Source organism: Mustela lutreola, chromosome 1, assembly GCF_030435805.1.
Source record: "Mustela lutreola isolate mMusLut2 chromosome 1, mMusLut2.pri, whole genome shotgun sequence".
Taxonomy (NCBI): domain Eukaryota; kingdom Metazoa; phylum Chordata; class Mammalia; order Carnivora; family Mustelidae; genus Mustela; species Mustela lutreola.
The window spans coordinates 175,660,560-175,678,188 of record NC_081290.1 but is presented as its reverse complement, the minus strand read 5'-3'; the positions used below and the strand labels follow the sequence as shown (position 1 = coordinate 175,678,188).

Genomic DNA, 17,629 nt, shown 5'->3' with positions numbered 1-17,629 from the left:
CTTCCCATGAGTGCCCGCTTCCCCAAAGCCTTTGGCGGTGCACTGCACTCAGAGCGCCCTTCTTGTCCTACGTCGCCCAGTGCTCTTCCCGCCCTGCTGCTCAGAGGGAGCACAGCCGTCTGCCAGGGGCGCCGCTTCTCCTGCTATCTGCTTAAGCGGAGGATCGGTTTCCCTGCGGTCAGGTACCGCAAAAACTCAAGGCATGGAGGTGGGGTAGCTGACTCTCGAGCTCTCCACTGACACCTCCAAACTGTCTTGGTTAACCTTCGGATTTGGGAGTAAACTAAACGAATAAGACAATTATGTAATAGTTGTCTTTCATAGCTGTTTCTGCTCCTCATTCACTGCACTGAATTTTCTTAAAATCTTAATTTGGTATTTTGCATAATATATCCATATTAGAAGCTAAAAAATATACGTAATACACATTTGGAAGTCTTGTTCTTGATCATTTGCATATACTATAACTGTTTCTTTATGCAAATATAAATATATATTCTAATTTCCCCCTTTCTCACCAGAAGGCAGAATACTGTTATCTTGTGATCTGGACCTTTTTTTATGACTAACAATATGTCCTGAAAATCAGGGATAGACACAAGTTTATATGAGCATACGGCTTATGTAACTTGGGGGACTTCATTAAGAAAAAATAATGCAGGGGTGCCTGGGTGGCTCAGTGGGTTTAAAGCCTCTGCCTTCAGCTCAGGTCATGATCTCAGAGTCCTGGGATCGAGCCCCACATCAGGCTCTCTGCTCCTTGGGGAGCCTGCGTCCTCCTCTCTTTCTCTGCCTACCTCTCTGCCTACTGTGACCTCTGTCTGTCAAGTAAATAAATAAAATCTTAAAAAAAAAAAAAAGGAAAAAAATAATGCAAAAGTACTCATATAAAATGAGGTGTAGGGGCTGTGACAGTGAGGGCTCATGAAACTCAAGCCTCAGTAGCTTCACAGTAAACCTCCTTCTGCTGGAAAACTTTCCACATCAGTCCACAAAGTTTCTCCATCACTTCTTCTAATAACTGTATATTATTCCATTGTGTGAGTGTGTCATTTGTTTTTGCTAAAACTCCTGACTCTTTGTACCCAGACCTTTTGGTAGTTGGCGCCCTCTTTGGGGCAAGTAATTCCCATAAGTGGTAAGTAATTTTCTCAGGCATTTACAGTAACTGACCACATCTTCTTTCTTCAAACTACCTTCTCCTATGCCTTCTTATACATTATTTTCTTTATTTGATTTTGCCATTGTGCATTCTTGAGAAGGACTTCTCAAAACCTCTTTTAGTTTCTCTAGTCTATCTCCAGTAAATAGTAGTGTACGTTAAGACTCTATTTTAGGGGGAAAAAAAAGATTCTACCCTCAATCTGTGGTATATACCCTGTGGTTTAGTGTCTCTCGCCCATGGCTTCATTTATCAAGTATATATCACTCATTAATGACTCTTTTTTTAAAGATTTTATTTATTTATTTGAAAGAGAGAGAGAATGAGAGAGAGCGAGAGAGCATTAGAAAGGGGAGGGTCAGAGGAAGAAGCAAATTCCCCGTCAAGCAGAGAGCCTGATACAGGACTTGATCCCTGGACTCCAGGATCATTACCTGAGCTGAAGGCTTAACCAACTGGGCCACCCAGGCGCCCATCTTAGTGACTCTTAAATATACATCTCTATTCATCTTTTTCTTAAATTTCAGACCCATATTTCTTTTCTTTTTTTCTTTTTTTAAAGATTTTATTTATTTATGTGACAGTAGATGGAGAGGCAGGCAGAGAGAGAGAGAGAGAGAGAGAGAGAGAGAGAAGCAGGCTCCCCGCTGAGCAGAGAGCCCGATGCGGGACCCGATCCCATGACCCTGAGATCATGACCTGAGCCAAAGGCAGCGGCTTAACCCACTGAGCCACCCAGGCGCCCTCTTTTTTTTTTTTTTTTTTTTTTTTTTTAATAAGACTTTATTTACCTGACACAGAGAGAAAAGAGAATGTGAGCGAGCACAAGCAGGAGGAGCGGCAGGCAGAGGGATGGGGAGAAGCAGGTTCCCTGCTGAGCAAGGAGCCCAATGAGGGATTTGATCCAAGGACCCTGGAATCATGACCTGGGCTGAAGGCAGATGCCCCCCCGACTGAGTCCCCTAGGTTCCCCCACAGACCCATACTTCTAGTTGTTGATTTGATTTCCCCATTTAGATGAGCCACAGAAGGCTCAAAATCAATGCATTTAAAACTTAATGATCGTTCACACCTCTGATTTTCCTTCTTTATCCATAATCTTGATGAATATCATCATGTATCAAAATAATTAATTCCTTAAAAAAGTATAAAAATATGTGAGACTCTCTGCTAAGTCCTAGGGGCAATGCTCTCCCTCTAGACTTTCCCCACTCTCCATCAACTAGTAACTGAAATCTACTGATTCTATCTCTTGAATATACTACCACTTTTCTCCACATGCAGGACAGCTTGCCCCCTCCTCCCATAAGTACTGGAACAGTCTCGTGCTAGTCTATCTACTTCAGTATGTTTTCACTTCAATTTACCTCTATGTTGCCACAGTAACTATCTTTCTCATAAACAGATCTAATTGTAGTAGAGACCCTCAAGTTTCCCACCTACCACTATCCATCTTCCCTTCCTTCCTTGGCAACAGACTGCACACTCACAGTCAGAGCAGCGATGCAGAATTACTCAACACTGTTGTTTTGTCAGTCTTCCCTGCACATGGCGTTGCTGATTATACATAAGTAGACAGATGGACAGTGTTAGGAAAATAATTTAAAAGGAGCTCAGAGGTACAACCTTTTGTTCTTTACAATTCTCCCTTCTTCCTGCCTACAACATTGGTATGATGCTGGAGCTTCAGCAGCAAATATGTGACCAGGAGGGTGAAGATGAAAATCACAAACTAAGGATAGTTGAGCCAAGAGACAGAAGGCATCTGCACTCCCAGTGACACCGCATATCCTCAAACCAGCCGTGACTGCCTACCTCAGGACTTCACATTATACAAGAGAAAAATAAACCCATATTTAAGCCATTGTTATTTTTAGAGGTATTATTAGCTGTCTCATATCGTCCTCACTTAATGTTATCAGATTGCTTTTCAATTACAGTAGGGACTCTTAAGGACACCGTAATAGGTCCCTTTTTTTTTTTTATTAAGATTTTATTTATTTGATAGACAGAGGTCACAAGTAGGCAGACAGGCAGGCAGAGAGAGAGGAGGAAGCAGGCTCCCTGCTGAGCAGAGAGCCCAATGTGGGGCCTGATCACAGGATCCTGAGATCCTGACCTGAGCAGAAGGTAGAGGCTTGAACCCACTGAGCCACCCAGGTGCCCCAGTAATGGTTGCTTTTAAAAAAACTTTAGGTGGATTATATTTTGGATACGAGTGAAATTTCTAGCATGATATGCCAAGCGCTTTGAGCATTGGTTCGAACTTAGTTTCTAGTCTCACATTCATTCTTCTTCACCTTCTCCCATTCTGTGCTTCAGGATGCATTAAAATACATAATTTATTTGTACAAGTTTTTCCTTCTGTTGGGGATTTTATTTTATTTTTTTTTAAAGATTTTATTTATTTATTTGACAGAGATCACAAGTAGGCAGAGAGGCAGGCAGAGAGAGGAGGAAGCAGGGTCCTGGCTGAGCAGAGAGCCCCATGCCCAGCTGGATCCCAGGACCCTGAGATCATGACCTGAAACGGAGGCAGAGGTTTTAACCCACTGAACCACCCAGGCGCCCCCTGTTGGGGATTTTAATTTTTTTTTTCTCTTTGCTTGGCAAAATGCTCATTCTTCAAGATGCAAATTAAGTCATTTTTCCAGGGATGGTGTCCTTGATGTCCCTGTATAGGTTTATTGTTCTTCCTTCTGTGTTCACACAGAAATTTACACATTCTGTTACCACAGAGATTCTCAATACATTTATTGATATTGTTTACATTACTTTCATCTCCAAAATAGGCCGTGAGATCTTTAATGGTAGAGAATGGTTATCTTTCTATCTCAGCCCAGGGCTAAGTATAGTATAGTACAACATACGTTTGCTGAACATAAAGGTTCTGCTTGTCCCTCTTTCCTTCCTTCCTTCCTTCCTTCCTTTCTCTTAGAGAGAGCACATGTGTGTAAGGAGGGGTTAGGAAAGGGGCAGACGGAGAGAAGAGAATCTTAGTGTGCAGAGCTTGACATGGGTCTCAATCTCATGACCGTTAGATCATGACCTGAGCTGAAATCAAGAATCAGATACTAACCAACTGAGCCACTCAGGTGCCCTGTCCTTTTCTTTTTGAAGCTTTGACATTTTATACTTAATTCCGTGTTACTATTTAAGGTATAAAAAATGTAGATATGGTACCAAAGAATCAACTATAATCGTATTTAAATTCTTAATTGATTCCTGGTCTTAGATTGTTAGATTATAATACTCTATACAATTTATTTTTATTTTGTCAGTCTCTTAGGTAAGAATTTGAACCAAAATGTGAATAAAATGCCAGAATGAATGTGGCGCTAATTTGCCAAACCTAAACGTTAAATTTTCTGTTTACTATATCAGTTTTAAAAAAGACAAAACACTGTAAGCTGGTATGAAGTAGAATCACACTTGTGAACTTTCAAAATTTACTAATAGAGCCAACAATATATTCTCCAAATTAAACCTAAATCAAATTATAATTTTTCATTTGGATAAAGTCTTATTGCTCAAAAGGTATGCTTTTTAGTTTGAATTTATACTTCTTTTTCTTAATTTACCATTTTATTGTCTACTCAAGTTAAATATGATTACATTTTCATTTTTTTAAGATTTTTTTTTTTTTTTTAATTTGACAGAGAGAGTACAAACAGGCAGACAGAGGGAGAAGGAGAAGCAGATTCCCCACCGAGCAGGGAGCCCAATGTGTGGCTTGAGCCCAGGACCCTGACATCATGACCCGAGCTGAAAGCATATGCTTAACCAACTGAGCCACCCAGGAGCCCTTCATTTTCATTTTTATCCTCATATTGTTCTAGAAGTTCATATACCTGCTCTCCTCCGTTGTGAAAGAGGAATATAAGCACGCTGGAATTTTTCAGTGATTTCTTCAAACTTCTCTTTTCTTTGTTGAAGTATTTGTTCTCTGATTTGTTGTTCTTTTTCTTCTTGTTCTTTTCGTTTTTCTTCAAAAGCTCTATATGTAAAACACAAAGTAGATAACTGAATGAGGGAATAAGTCTTAAAAATATGAACACAGAAAATAGTTTCAAACTAATGATTTGTTCTGTTTTCATATTTCAAAAGTCTACTTACTTAGAAACAACACATTTTAAATTAAAAAAAAAAAGGGCTCTTCACTAACAATCTTAGTATCTTTTTTTTTTTAAATAAAGATTTTATTTATTTATTTGACAGAGAGAAATCACAAGTACACTGAGAGGCAGGCAGAGAGAGAGAGAGAGAAGCAGGCTCCCTGCTGAGCAGAGAGCCCGATGCGGGACTCGATCCCAGGACCCTGAGCTGAAGGCAGCGGCTTAACCCACTGAGCCACCCAGGCGCCCCAATCTTAGTATCTTTATATGTAGCAATTCCAGAACCTTATCCAGACCTTTTGCAGCTAAGGGAAGGCTCTTATATCTAATTTCTGTCAGGCCTACATCCATGTTCTCACCTCTGAAAGCCTGTTGTGGAGGAATTCTTTACTAAAAAGATTTACTAAAAACTACTTTCTGGAATGAGAAAAATAAATTCATTGGTGAAAGAAGCAGCCTTGCAAATCATAGGGCATTTAAGATAATACCATAGATCTTTCTTCTTCTTTTAGACCAAAAGTTTAAAATTGACTGTCATATTAAGTCTGAACTATGCTAGAAATCCATACAACTTACATAAAAATCTTGACTCCACCTTCTCTTGAAAATCTGCAAGATTTGTCAACCCTGAACTCCTATCCAGACATGACAACAAATACCTGCCCATAGCCTTTCTCAGTCCCTATTTTTCTTAACTTTCCTATTTCATTTATTTCTGATTGCCTGGGCACTTGAGTTCATGTTCTCTAGATTCAAGTTGTTTCAAAAAATTAATTTTGTTGGTGGAAAACGTGTGTATGTGTGTTTCAGTAATTATTTACTGGACAATGAGAAAAATGAAGGAGGAGGCTGGTGACTCACTGGTTAAGAAACTGCTAAGTGGTTCTGCTCTTTGGAATGTATGGGATTGAGTGGTAGATAAGAACTCTCCAAGATTTTTAGTGTCATGGGTTACTAGTAACCATCCTTCCAAAGACCTTCACTGGCCTGAGCATTATTATTGTCCAAGTAACTGAGATTTAGGGAACTACAATTCTGGGAAGTAAAGCTGCAAATCTTCAAACAGTCCTACCCCTGTGGCAGGTAGGAGATAGTGGAGGAGTGCCACAGGTAGGCACTCCCACATAATCTCCTTCAAGAGCCTCCTCAAGTCAAGACAAGGAAGCCTGCCTTCAGCACTTGATTCAACATAATACTGGAAGTCCTAGTCAGAGCAAGAGGAGTAAATAAAAGGCATCCAAAATGGAGAGAAAAAAGGCAAAATTATCTGTTCGCAAGTGGCATATTATATGCAGAAAACTTTAAATGTTCCACAAAAACACTGTTATGACTAGTAAATAAATTCAGCAAAGTTGCAGGATATAAAATCAACACACAAGAATCAGTTGCATTTCTATATACTAACAATTAATAATCTAGATAGGAAATTAAGAAAGCAATTCCATTTACAGTAGCATCAAAAAGAATAAAATGCTTGGGAATAAACTTAGCCAAGAAAGTAAAAGACTTGGACACCAAAAATACAAAACATTGCTGAAATTTTTTAAAAAATACACATAAATGGAAAGATATCCTATGTTCATGGATTAGTAGACTCAATTAAAAAATTCACCTTAAAATTTATATGAAATCTCAAGGGACCCGCAAATAGCCACAACATTCTGATTTAAAAACTTACAACAAATTTATGGTAATCAAGGTAGTACAGCCACAGCCTAAAGACAGATATATCAGTGGAAGAGATTAGAGAGCCTAGAAATAAACCCTTGTGTGGTAAAATAATTTTCCACAAGGGTGCCAAAACCATTCAATGAAGAAGAAGCGTCTTTTTCAACAAATGATGGTGGGAAAATTGGATATCCATATGCCAAAGAAAGAAAATGGACCCTTGTCGGGAGCCAGTACAGGAGGCCTACTATAAGAGCTGTAAGGGACTGAATATGATTGGCTGTTCATTTAGGTCCACTCACTCGGGAGGTGCATGAGCACTGCATTCTGATTGGTTAACACTGCCTGCATAAAAAACCCATGCGCCCGGGGTTAGAAAAGGAGGAAGACAAAAGGAGAGGAAGAAAAAGCGATTAATAAAAAAGGTTCGCTGCTACGTGAGTCTCCGAGTCGTTCCTGCTGGCGAGAGCAACAGACCCTTATCTTACAGCATATGCAAAAATGAACTCAAAATAGATAAAAGACCTAAATATAAGAGCTAAAACTATGAACTCTTAGAGAAAAACATAGGGAGAAAGCTTCATTGGATTTGGAAATTAAATGAAAATTAAATTAAAAAAATTAAAATTAAAAGGTTTTTTTTTTTTTTTTTTAAGATTTTATTTGTTTATTTGACATACAGAGATCACAAGTAGACAGAGAGGCAGGCAGAGAGAGAGAGAGGGAAGCAGGCTCCCTGCTGAGCAGAGAGCCTGATGCGGGACTCTATCCCAGGACCCTGAGATCATGACCTGAGCCGAAGGCAGCGGCTCAACCCACTGAGCCACCCAGGTGCCCCTCGCTCACAGTTTTAATAGCAGAGACAAGCAGGCACTTTGGGCGTGCCCTGAGACAGTGGCTGGGGATGTGCACTGCCTGTGGGAGGTTGCATGGCTCAGCAGAGTTTACAGACTGGGGAGTCTGTGTGTTCTGGACCACCCAGAGGGGAGGAGACTGAGGCTTCTCTAGGAGATGGAGATCTGTGTGCACTTCACTTTCCACTCAACTTCGGAAAAGCCACCGAAGAACAAAAACCTCCAGAGAACAAAAGCCTGAAAAACCGGATTCCAGAGCCCAGCCCCTTGATAGGGGGGCAGGAGGACTCAACCCAAGCAAGACTGACTGAAAAACGAGGCAGCCCTCCCCGCAAAGCCAGCCAAAAGAAGGAGCGGACAACCACCACAGGGTCCCCATAAAGCTGTAAAACCCCAATATCAGGGAAAGCAATATATTAAGCTCCCAGTATTGCCCTAAAACCTGTGTATTTCATAGATACAACTTTTATTTTAGTTTGTCCTCACTATTCTTGTTCTTTTTAATTTTTTTAACCTACTTACCATTACAACTAGAGGTTTAATACAACATATTCATAATAACCTTTTTGCATACATATAACTGTGTTTTTCTTTTCTATTTTTTTAAATATCTATCTATATATATGTATATAGATAGATAGATATAAGTTTCAAGGTAATCCTCTTTCCCTAATCAATACTATCCCTATATTTCATGTTTGTACACAGTCCAGATCCTCCAAATGAAGGCATTCACAGCCAAGTTCAAAGTGTTTGTATACACACTGAGCGTTTTGGAGGGGAGGGAGGGGGAAGGTTGGGTGAGCCTGGCGGTGGGTGCTAAGGAAGGCACGTATTGCATGGAGCACTGGGTGTGGTACATAAACAATGAATCCTGGAACACTGAAAAAATAAAATTAAATTAAAAAAAAAAGTGTTTGTATAAAGAGACATTCCAGGATAGTAAAGCTTAGAGAGCTCTCCCTTCCTGAAGACTGGGGAGTAAAGACATAAAAGATCTCTCCTTCCTAGCTCTAGAGAGTGCTTGTATTCCAGAGCAAAGATAAGGTTTCTTTCTCTCTGGATATATAAGATCAGAGTTTCCATATTTTATGGTTCCTATATTGTAATGCACTAGTTCCTACTCTGTAGGAACTGCCCTTTGGGGACTGGAGTTTAGGAAACCATGCAAGAGAGCTTTGGCTGCTGCTTTTTCCATGACAATATATAGTCTTTGTCTCTGAATGGGGGGATTTGCTTTCTATCAGCCTGACACCCACAGAGGAAATCTTGGTATCATTAGCTTGAATGTAGGTCAGTATCTCAGATCCTTTACAGTTCTTCAGTTTCTGATTCAGCTCTTGCTGGACCGAATATAAAGTAAGACCCAGGAAGACCTCCACAAATACAGGTAGTTTCTGAAAGCAAAAAGATCGAACAGTAGAAGACATTGGACTATATTAACATCAAAGCAGACTTTAAGAAAAAGGCTGTTAGCAGAGATGAAAACAACATTTGATAATGATAGAAGAGTCAATTTATCAGGAAGACATAAAAATCGTAAGTATGTATACACCTAGTAAGAGACTTTCATAATACATGAAGCAAACACAGACTCAAGGGAGAAACTGGTGAATCTACAATTATAGTTACATATCGTAACATCTCTCAGTAATTGACACACCAATCAGATAAAAAGGATCATAATACAGAAGATTTGAACAAAACTATCAACTACCTTGACATTATTGATATTTACAGAACAACTATTTACACCCAACAATTGTAATACATATTCTTATGTACAACATAAGAAATCTTATATTGGGCCATAAAACAAATGTCAATGAATTTCCTAAGACTTAAATCTTACAAAAGAATGTTCTCTGATCAAAACAGATTTGCATCAGAAATCAATTATAATATCTAGAAAACCTCAATAAATGGAAATTTTAAAAAAAGTTTCTAAATGGGCGCCTGGGTGGCTCAGTGGGTTAAGCTGCTGCCTTCGGCTCAGGTCATGATCTCAGGGTCCTGGGATCGAGTCCCGCATCGGGCTCTCTGCACAGCAGGGAGCCTGCTTCCTCCTCTCTCTCTCTCTCTGCCTACTTGTAATCTCTCTCTGTCAAATAAATAAATAAAATCTTAAAAAAAAAAATAAAAAAAATTTAAAAAGTTTCTAAATGGGCGCCTGGGTGGCTCAGTGGGTTAAGCCGCTGCCTTTGGCTCGGGTCATGATCTCAGGGTCCTGGGATCGAGTCCCGCGTCAGGCTCTCTGCTCAGCAGGGAGCCTGCTTCCTCCTCTCTCTCTCTGCCTGCCTCTCTGCCTACTTGTGATCTCTCTCTGTCAAATAAATAAATAAAATCTTTTAAATAAAAAGTTTCTAAATAAGTTACAGTTCAAAAATGAAATCAAAAGGGAAGTAGCAAAGCTTTTTAAACTACACAAAAATGAAAATGCTGCATACCAAATTTATTAAGTGCAGTTATTCAGAGGGAAACTTATGACCTTAAGTGCCTACAGTGGAAAAGGAGAAGTTTAAAATCAATGATTTCAGTTTCCACCTTAAGAAGCTAGAAGATGTACAAATTTATCCTGAAGTGAAAAGAACTTATAAAGAAACTAATGAAACAGTTAACTAAAAAATAGAGACTACACAGACTAAAGTTGTGTATGAAAATTTTAGTAAAATTGATAAGCTCCTACCAAGAATGATGAATGAAAAAAAAATGAAGAAAAAATAGCAAACAAAAACTATCACTATCATGAATAAAAGACCAGATATATCGCTACAAATATGTATCATAGACATTAAAAGAATAATATGAACAACTTTATGCTAATAAATTTAACAACTTAGATAAAATAGACCAATTTCTTGAAAAAATCAATTTACCAAAACTGACAAAAATAAAATGTGAAAAACTCTGTACTTATTAATAAAATTATTTTACAATTAGTAAGCTTCCTACAAAGAAAACTCCAGGTTCAGATATTTTATTACCATCTCTGTCAAACATTTAAAGGAGAAATAACAATCATACAACCTTTTTCCAAATACAAAGTGGAGGAAACACTTCCCCAACATATTTCATAAGGCCTGAATAACCCTGATTTCCAAACCTGACAAAGATATTATAAAGAATTTATAGGTCAACATCTCTCAAACTACACACAAAAATCATTCACAAAATACTAGCAAATAAAACCCATCAGTTTATTAAAAAACTCCCATATCATTACCAAATGAGAGCTACCCCTGGAAGGCAAGGGTGACTTGACACAGCAACATTTATCAGTGAAATTAACCACACTGACCAAATAAAGGAGGAAGGTATATGATAATATTCGATGCATGTTCACGATAAGAACATTCCTAGCAAACTAGGAATGAAACAAAACTCTGTCTGATAAAGGGCATCTACCCAAATCCATAGCGAGCAGGGTGGTTAACAGTACAATAGTTAATACTTCCCTCCAAAGGGACAGATGGCAAAACATCTCACTCGGATTGCTTTGACTGCTCATTACATCGGAGTCCTAGAAAGTTCCGTAAGGCCAACATAAACATAAAAGGCATCGACTGGAAAGGCAGATGTTAGATTCCTTTTATTTGCAGATGACATGATTATACAAACGGAATATGCTAAGGAATTTAGAATTAATGAGTGGATTTAACAAGTTCTCAGAATACAAGGTCAACATAGAAAAATCTATTGTATTTCTGCATATGAAATGCCTAAGTTACATAACAAAAGACGTGTAAGAACTTTCCAATAATACCGAGAAAAAACAGCTGTAAGATACTGCACACACATACACAGAGGAAAGAGGGAGAAATACACTATGTTCATGAATTTCATGTATTACAATACTCAATACTGTTATACCAATTCTCCCTAAATTGATCTGTATGTTCATCACAATCCCACTCAAAACTGGGAAGGTTTGGGGCACCTGGGTGGCTCAGTTGGTTAAGCAACCGCCTTTGGCTCAGGTCACGGTCCCGGGGTCCCGGGATCGAGTCCCGTATCAGGCTCCCAGCTCCATGCGGAGTCTGCTTCTCCCTCTGACCTTCTCGCCTCTCATGCTCTCTCTCACTGTCTCTCAAATAAATAAATAAAAATATTAAAAAAAAAAAAACTGGGAAGGTTTATGTGTATGGAAAAGCAAAAATACTTACAATAGGCAAAACAATCTTGAATTAAAACAAAACAGGAGAGTGTGTACTACATTATTTCACTATATAACAGTGGTTCTCAACTGGGGGCAATTTTGTCCCTTTCCTTCTCAGTAAACATTGGGCAATGTCTGGAAATGTTTTAATTGCTGCCACTAGGGTGCACTAGTGATATCTAGTAGGTAGAAGCCAGGATGCTGCTAACCATCTTGTAACAAGGAGGAAGTCCCCCTTAACAAAGCACAATCTTATCCCAAATGTCAACAATACTGTTGACAATTTCTGACATAACGCCACAGTAATCAAGGCAGTGCAGTATTGGTGTAAGATAAACAGACCAATAGAATATAATATGGAACGTAGAAATACACCCTCACATACACTCATTTTTTAAAAAAGGTGACAAAACCTCTAAATGTAGAATGGATTTTTTTTTTTTAAACAAATGTGGCTGGAACAACTAACTCAACTTAAAAAAGTGAAACTCAACCTTACATAACACCACATGAAATAATTGAGATAGACAATAAACAAAAGCTAAAAGTATGAACTTTCTAGAAGAATAACAAGAAAACACTTCATAATCTTGGGATAGGCAAAATGTCTTAGGGGGTACAGAAAAAGCACTAGCTACAGAACAAAAAATTGACAAACTATACTTCATCAAAACTTAAAACTGCTTTTTGAAAGATTTCATTAAGAAAATAAAAAGACAGACCACAGATTGGAAGAAGATACTTGCAATATGTGTCTCTGACAAAGGAACTCTATCCAGAGTACATAAAAAATCTTACAATGCAATGAGACAAACAGTCCAATTAAAAATGGACAAAACATTTGAATAGAGATGTCACAAAAATCACTAATAAGAGAGGTGCAAATTAAAGCCACTACATACTTACTATATGGCTAAAATTAAAAAGATTCAGTGGGAAAGCTACGAAGCGACAGGAGCTCATGCATACGTATACTGCTGGTAGGTAAAATGGTCAGTCCTTTTGGAAAGCTTTTTGACAGGCTCATATATGGGACACATACATGTGCCCTAGGATCTAGCAATTCTACCTTTACTCAGGGGAAATGAAACATATGTCCATAAAAAGATCTCTTACTGATTCTTTCATGTCTTTACAATTTCACCTTGAATTATCTTTCAGTCAGCAGCTTAATTAATAGCCCCCAATTAGAACAACTTACAGTCCACCAATAGGAGAATGGATAAACAAATTATGGTATATCCTTACATCGCAATACCCCTCAGTAATAAAAAAATATATGAACTACTGATGTATGTAATGACATGAATAAATTTCAATATTAGTGAAAGAGACCACTAACAAAAGTGCAGGAACTGGCAAAACGAATTCTGATGATAGAAATTAGAACAGTGGTTGCTGAGGAGTGGAGACCAACTACAGGGGATCTGAAGGAATATGCAGGGGAATGACAACAGCAAACCACAGAGGAAGACGCTCAGTTTGAACAGAAGTGAGAATATGAGAGAGAAGGACAACAAAGTTAAGATGATAAGAGAAATGGACTGGGATGGGGTCTTAGAATTGATAAACTCCGGTTACTAACAGAAGTGACACAGACAGGAGGTACAGATCACAGACCGAGATTCCTGAAATTGAAATTTTGGAGGGGGAGGAATAATTGGTAGTAGATGAGGTGAGATGTCACTGAATGGAGTAAGTTCAAGAAAATGATGGGTCACTGTGATGGATGGATGATCTGAAAATTACCAAGAATGATCACTGGAATGATGGTAAGGAGGTAAGAAGAGCCAGGTACTAAAACTTTCAAGCAATGACACAGAGGATCTATAGATCACTGTAATAATGAGAGATAGTGATGAACAGTATAGTTAGATAGCATATGTTTTAAAAGATCCTGGGGACCAGTGTACCCTCTGCCCACTCTGGCCCACACCCATTTTAGCTCTGGCTATTCCACCAGGGTTGCCACAGCATAGGTTGCCCCGGGGTCCCCAGCCTATGTCAGCCATAATAGCTCCAGTCAGCCAGCCAAGTCACCAGGCATGCACAGTCTACACAAGGGACAATGAATGATATACAAGATGATTCCTTTACATTTAGGAAAATTAGATGTTCCATCTAATTCATAGAAACAAACAAAGAAAGTCAAGCAAAATGAAGACAAAGAGATATGCTTCAAATAAAAAGACAAAATCCTCAGAAAAAGAACTAAATGAAATGGAGATAACCTGATAAAGAATTCAAAGTAATGGTCTTCAAGATGCTCACACACTGGAGAAGAGAGAGGATGAACTCCGTGAAAACTTTAAAAAAAGAAAATATAAGAGACAAAATATAAAAGACAAAAGAGGTAAAATTATTATGTCTTAAAAATTAAGGGAACTCCCCCGGGGATAAAAATATATGTTTATAAAAAATAAAAAATTTAAAAAAAAATTAAGGGAACTCAAAATAAAAAGGATGTAAAATATGACAACATTTACATAAAACATGGAGAAGGCAGTAAAAATAAAGTTCTTTTACAATGTGTTTGAACTTAAGTGACATCAACTTAATACAGACTTCTATATACTTAGGATGTTATATATGAATCCCACAGCAACCACAAGCCAAAAACCTGTAATAGACAAAAAAAAAAGAGAGACAGCAAGCCAAGTATAACACTAAAGAAAGTCATCAATCACATGGAAAGAAAGCAAAAGAAGAAACTAACAGAGAACTATAAAAACCAGAAAACAATGAACAAAATGGCAATCAGTACATATCTTTCAATAATTAAATGTAAATGGTCTAAATGCTCCCATCAAAAGATACAGGGGGGTCTCCAAGAGAGAACAAGGATTGGGGAGTGAGGGGTTCACTGCCTCCCCTTTGTGCCGTGGGAACCAATTTTTCCACAGGCGAAGGCTTGATCCCGTGTGGAGAGCCATCTCCTCTCCCCACCAGTGTCAAGAGCATACGATCAGTGCTGAGCTGTGGGTGTGGCTCGAAGGACTTTGTGAGACCTGGAGTTCTGGGGGATGACAGACGGACCTCACCATCTCCAGTTGAGGAAGACACATTTCCATTCAGACTAGTCCTTTTCCAGGGCTCAGAAGCAGGCCTTGCCCAGTGTGGCTGCAGCAGCCGGGGGAGGGGAGTGTGGTCAGACGCAGCAGAAGAGACAGTTTGAGCCGTCCTGCGGCCACCCAGGACAAGCCTCGGAATAGAAGTCGAGGTGGGAGTCCGGGAAGAGGGCGGAGGGGGAGGATCTCTTAGGCTCACCTCATCCCACAGATACACCTTGGTAACAAACCACCTCAGTCAGTCAGCCCACCAAGAAACCCACCCCAAGACGGGCAGAACAGACTCTCCACAGTTGATGGTAGAGAGGAGGCCCCATCAGAGAGGGCAGCAGGGGTGGAGATGTGCTCAACAGCCAGACTCCCAGGGAGATTAACCACAAATGGAAGGGACACCGCAAGCACCACAAAGAAGGGAGGAAAAAAGACCCCCCACCAGGTACCCAGACAAGGGGAGGGGGGGATTGTCCTGGGAAGACAAATCCCTGTAACATTTGGCCTTGAAAACCAGTGGGGCTTAACTTCTTGAGATTTTACAATCAGTGGGGCTTAACTCCCGGTACTTTAAAACCAGTGTGTTTAGCTATGGGAGAGCCCGAAGGCAATAGGGACCGGAGTCTCCACTGGAAGGAGGGAGTGGAACAGAGAAACCCACTGAGATGCACGCCCAAGCAGCAGTTTGGAAGGGGCCTAGGGCAGACAGGAAGGAGACCTGTGGACTAACCCCAGAAGTTTGCTGGAGGGGAGGGAACCTTCAGGAAACTTCTCCGAGAACAAAAGAGCTGGCAGAAAACTGAACAGCTACATGCAAAAGAATGAAACTGGACCACTTTCTTACATCACACACAAAAATAAACTCAAAATGGCTTAAAGACCTAAATGTCAGACTTGAAAACATCAAACTCCTAAAAGAAAACAGAAGGAGTAATCTCCTGGATGTCAGCCACAGCAACATTTTTCAAGATATGTCTCCTTAGGCAAGAAAAAGAAAAGCAAAAATAAACTATTGGACTCCACCTTTTGTAAAAATCCCTGGCACAGTGAAGGAAACCACTGACAGAATGAAAAGGCAACCTACTGAATGGGAGAAGATATTTGCAAAATGATATATCTGATAAGGGGTAAATATCCAAAATAAATAAAGAACTTATACCACTTAACACCAAAAATATAAACAATCCCATTAAACATGGTTGGAGGACCTGCATAGACATTTTCCCAAAGAGGACACACAGATGGCCAACAGGGACAGAAAAGATGCTCCACATCACTCATCATCAGGGAAATGAAAATCGAAACCACAATGAGTTATCACCTCACACCTGCCAGAATGGCCAAAATCCAAACCGTAAGAAATAAGTATTGGCGAGAATGTGGAGAAAAGGGAACCCTCACGCAGTGTTGGGAATGCAAGCTGGTGCAGCCACTGTGGAAAACGGTATGGAGTTTCCTCAAAAAGTTAAAAATAGAAATATCCTATGATCTAGTAATTCCACTACTGGATATATACCTAAAGAACACAAAATACGTGGGGTGCCTGAGTGGCTCAATTGATTAAGCATCTGCATTCAGCTCAGGGCATGATCTCACGGTCCTAGGATTGAGTCCCACATCCGGTCCCTGTTTCTCCATTTCCCTCTGTCCCTGTCCACTGTCTCTCTCTAATAAATAAACAAAATCCTTAAAAAAAGAAAATAAAACACTAATTCAAAAAGATATATGCACCCCTATGTTTACTGTAGCATTATTTATAATAGCCACGGTATGGAAGCAACCTCAGTTGCATCGATAAAGGAATGGATAAAGATGTGTTTGTTCTGTCTGTCTGTCTATCAACACGCATGCACACACGCATGCACATACACCATGGGATATTAACCATAAAAAGGAATGAGCTTGCCATAGGCGACAACATGTGGAACTAGAAGGTGTTATGCTAAGTGAAGTAAGTCCAACTGAGAAAGACAAATACCACATGAATTCACCCATATGTGGAATCTAAAAGACAAAAGAAACAAAGCAGAAACATATACATATTAAATAAAGAGAAAAAACTGGTAGATGCCAAAGGGCAGGGAGTGGGCAGATGGGCAAAATGGGTGGAGGGCAGGGGAGGCACAGCATTCTAGTTATGGAATGAGTAAGGCAGGGGAGGGAAGGCACAGTATAGGAAGAGTCAGTGACAGTGTGACAGGGTCATATGGGGACAGATGGCGGCCAGAGTTGTGGTGAACACAAGGTATGGAGATGGGCAATCATTATGTTGCATGCCTAAAACTCATGTAACATTGTGTGTGTCGACTACACTTCAGTAAAAAGAATGTTAAAAAACAAAAGAGGTGATGGATTTTAAAGAGCGAGCCATGGTTAGAAGTGACAATGAGGAGCAGTAATGACCCTTCATGCTTCATCCTTCGTACCTATCCAATCCCTCCCCGCCTTACCACACCTTCCACAATACCACCATCTACTTCACTCTCACATTCTTTTTTTTTTTTTTTTTTTAAGATTTTATTTGTTTGACACAAAGAGAGAGAGAGGGAGAGAGAGAATGAATGAGCCGGGTGAGCAGCGGAGGGAGAGGGAGAAGCAGAGTTCCGTTGAGCAGG

General features: G+C 39.5%; 1 protein-coding gene across 5 annotated transcripts in view; it reads right to left on the bottom strand.

The window, feature by feature from the left end:
• Positions 1-17,629, bottom strand: part of CEP126 (centrosomal protein 126) — a 96,930-nt gene that overhangs the window by 54,844 nt on the left and 24,457 nt on the right. For all 5 annotated transcript variants that reach the window (XR_009354881.1, XM_059179113.1, XM_059179125.1 and 2 more), the window contains exon 3: positions 5,014-5,159. Coding sequence is in view for 4 of the 5 variants with exons in the window: in XM_059179113.1 (XP_059035096.1) it covers positions 5,014-5,159 (146 nt within the window). In the remaining variant the exon portion in view is untranslated. The remainder of the gene's footprint in view (positions 1-5,013; positions 5,160-17,629) is intronic.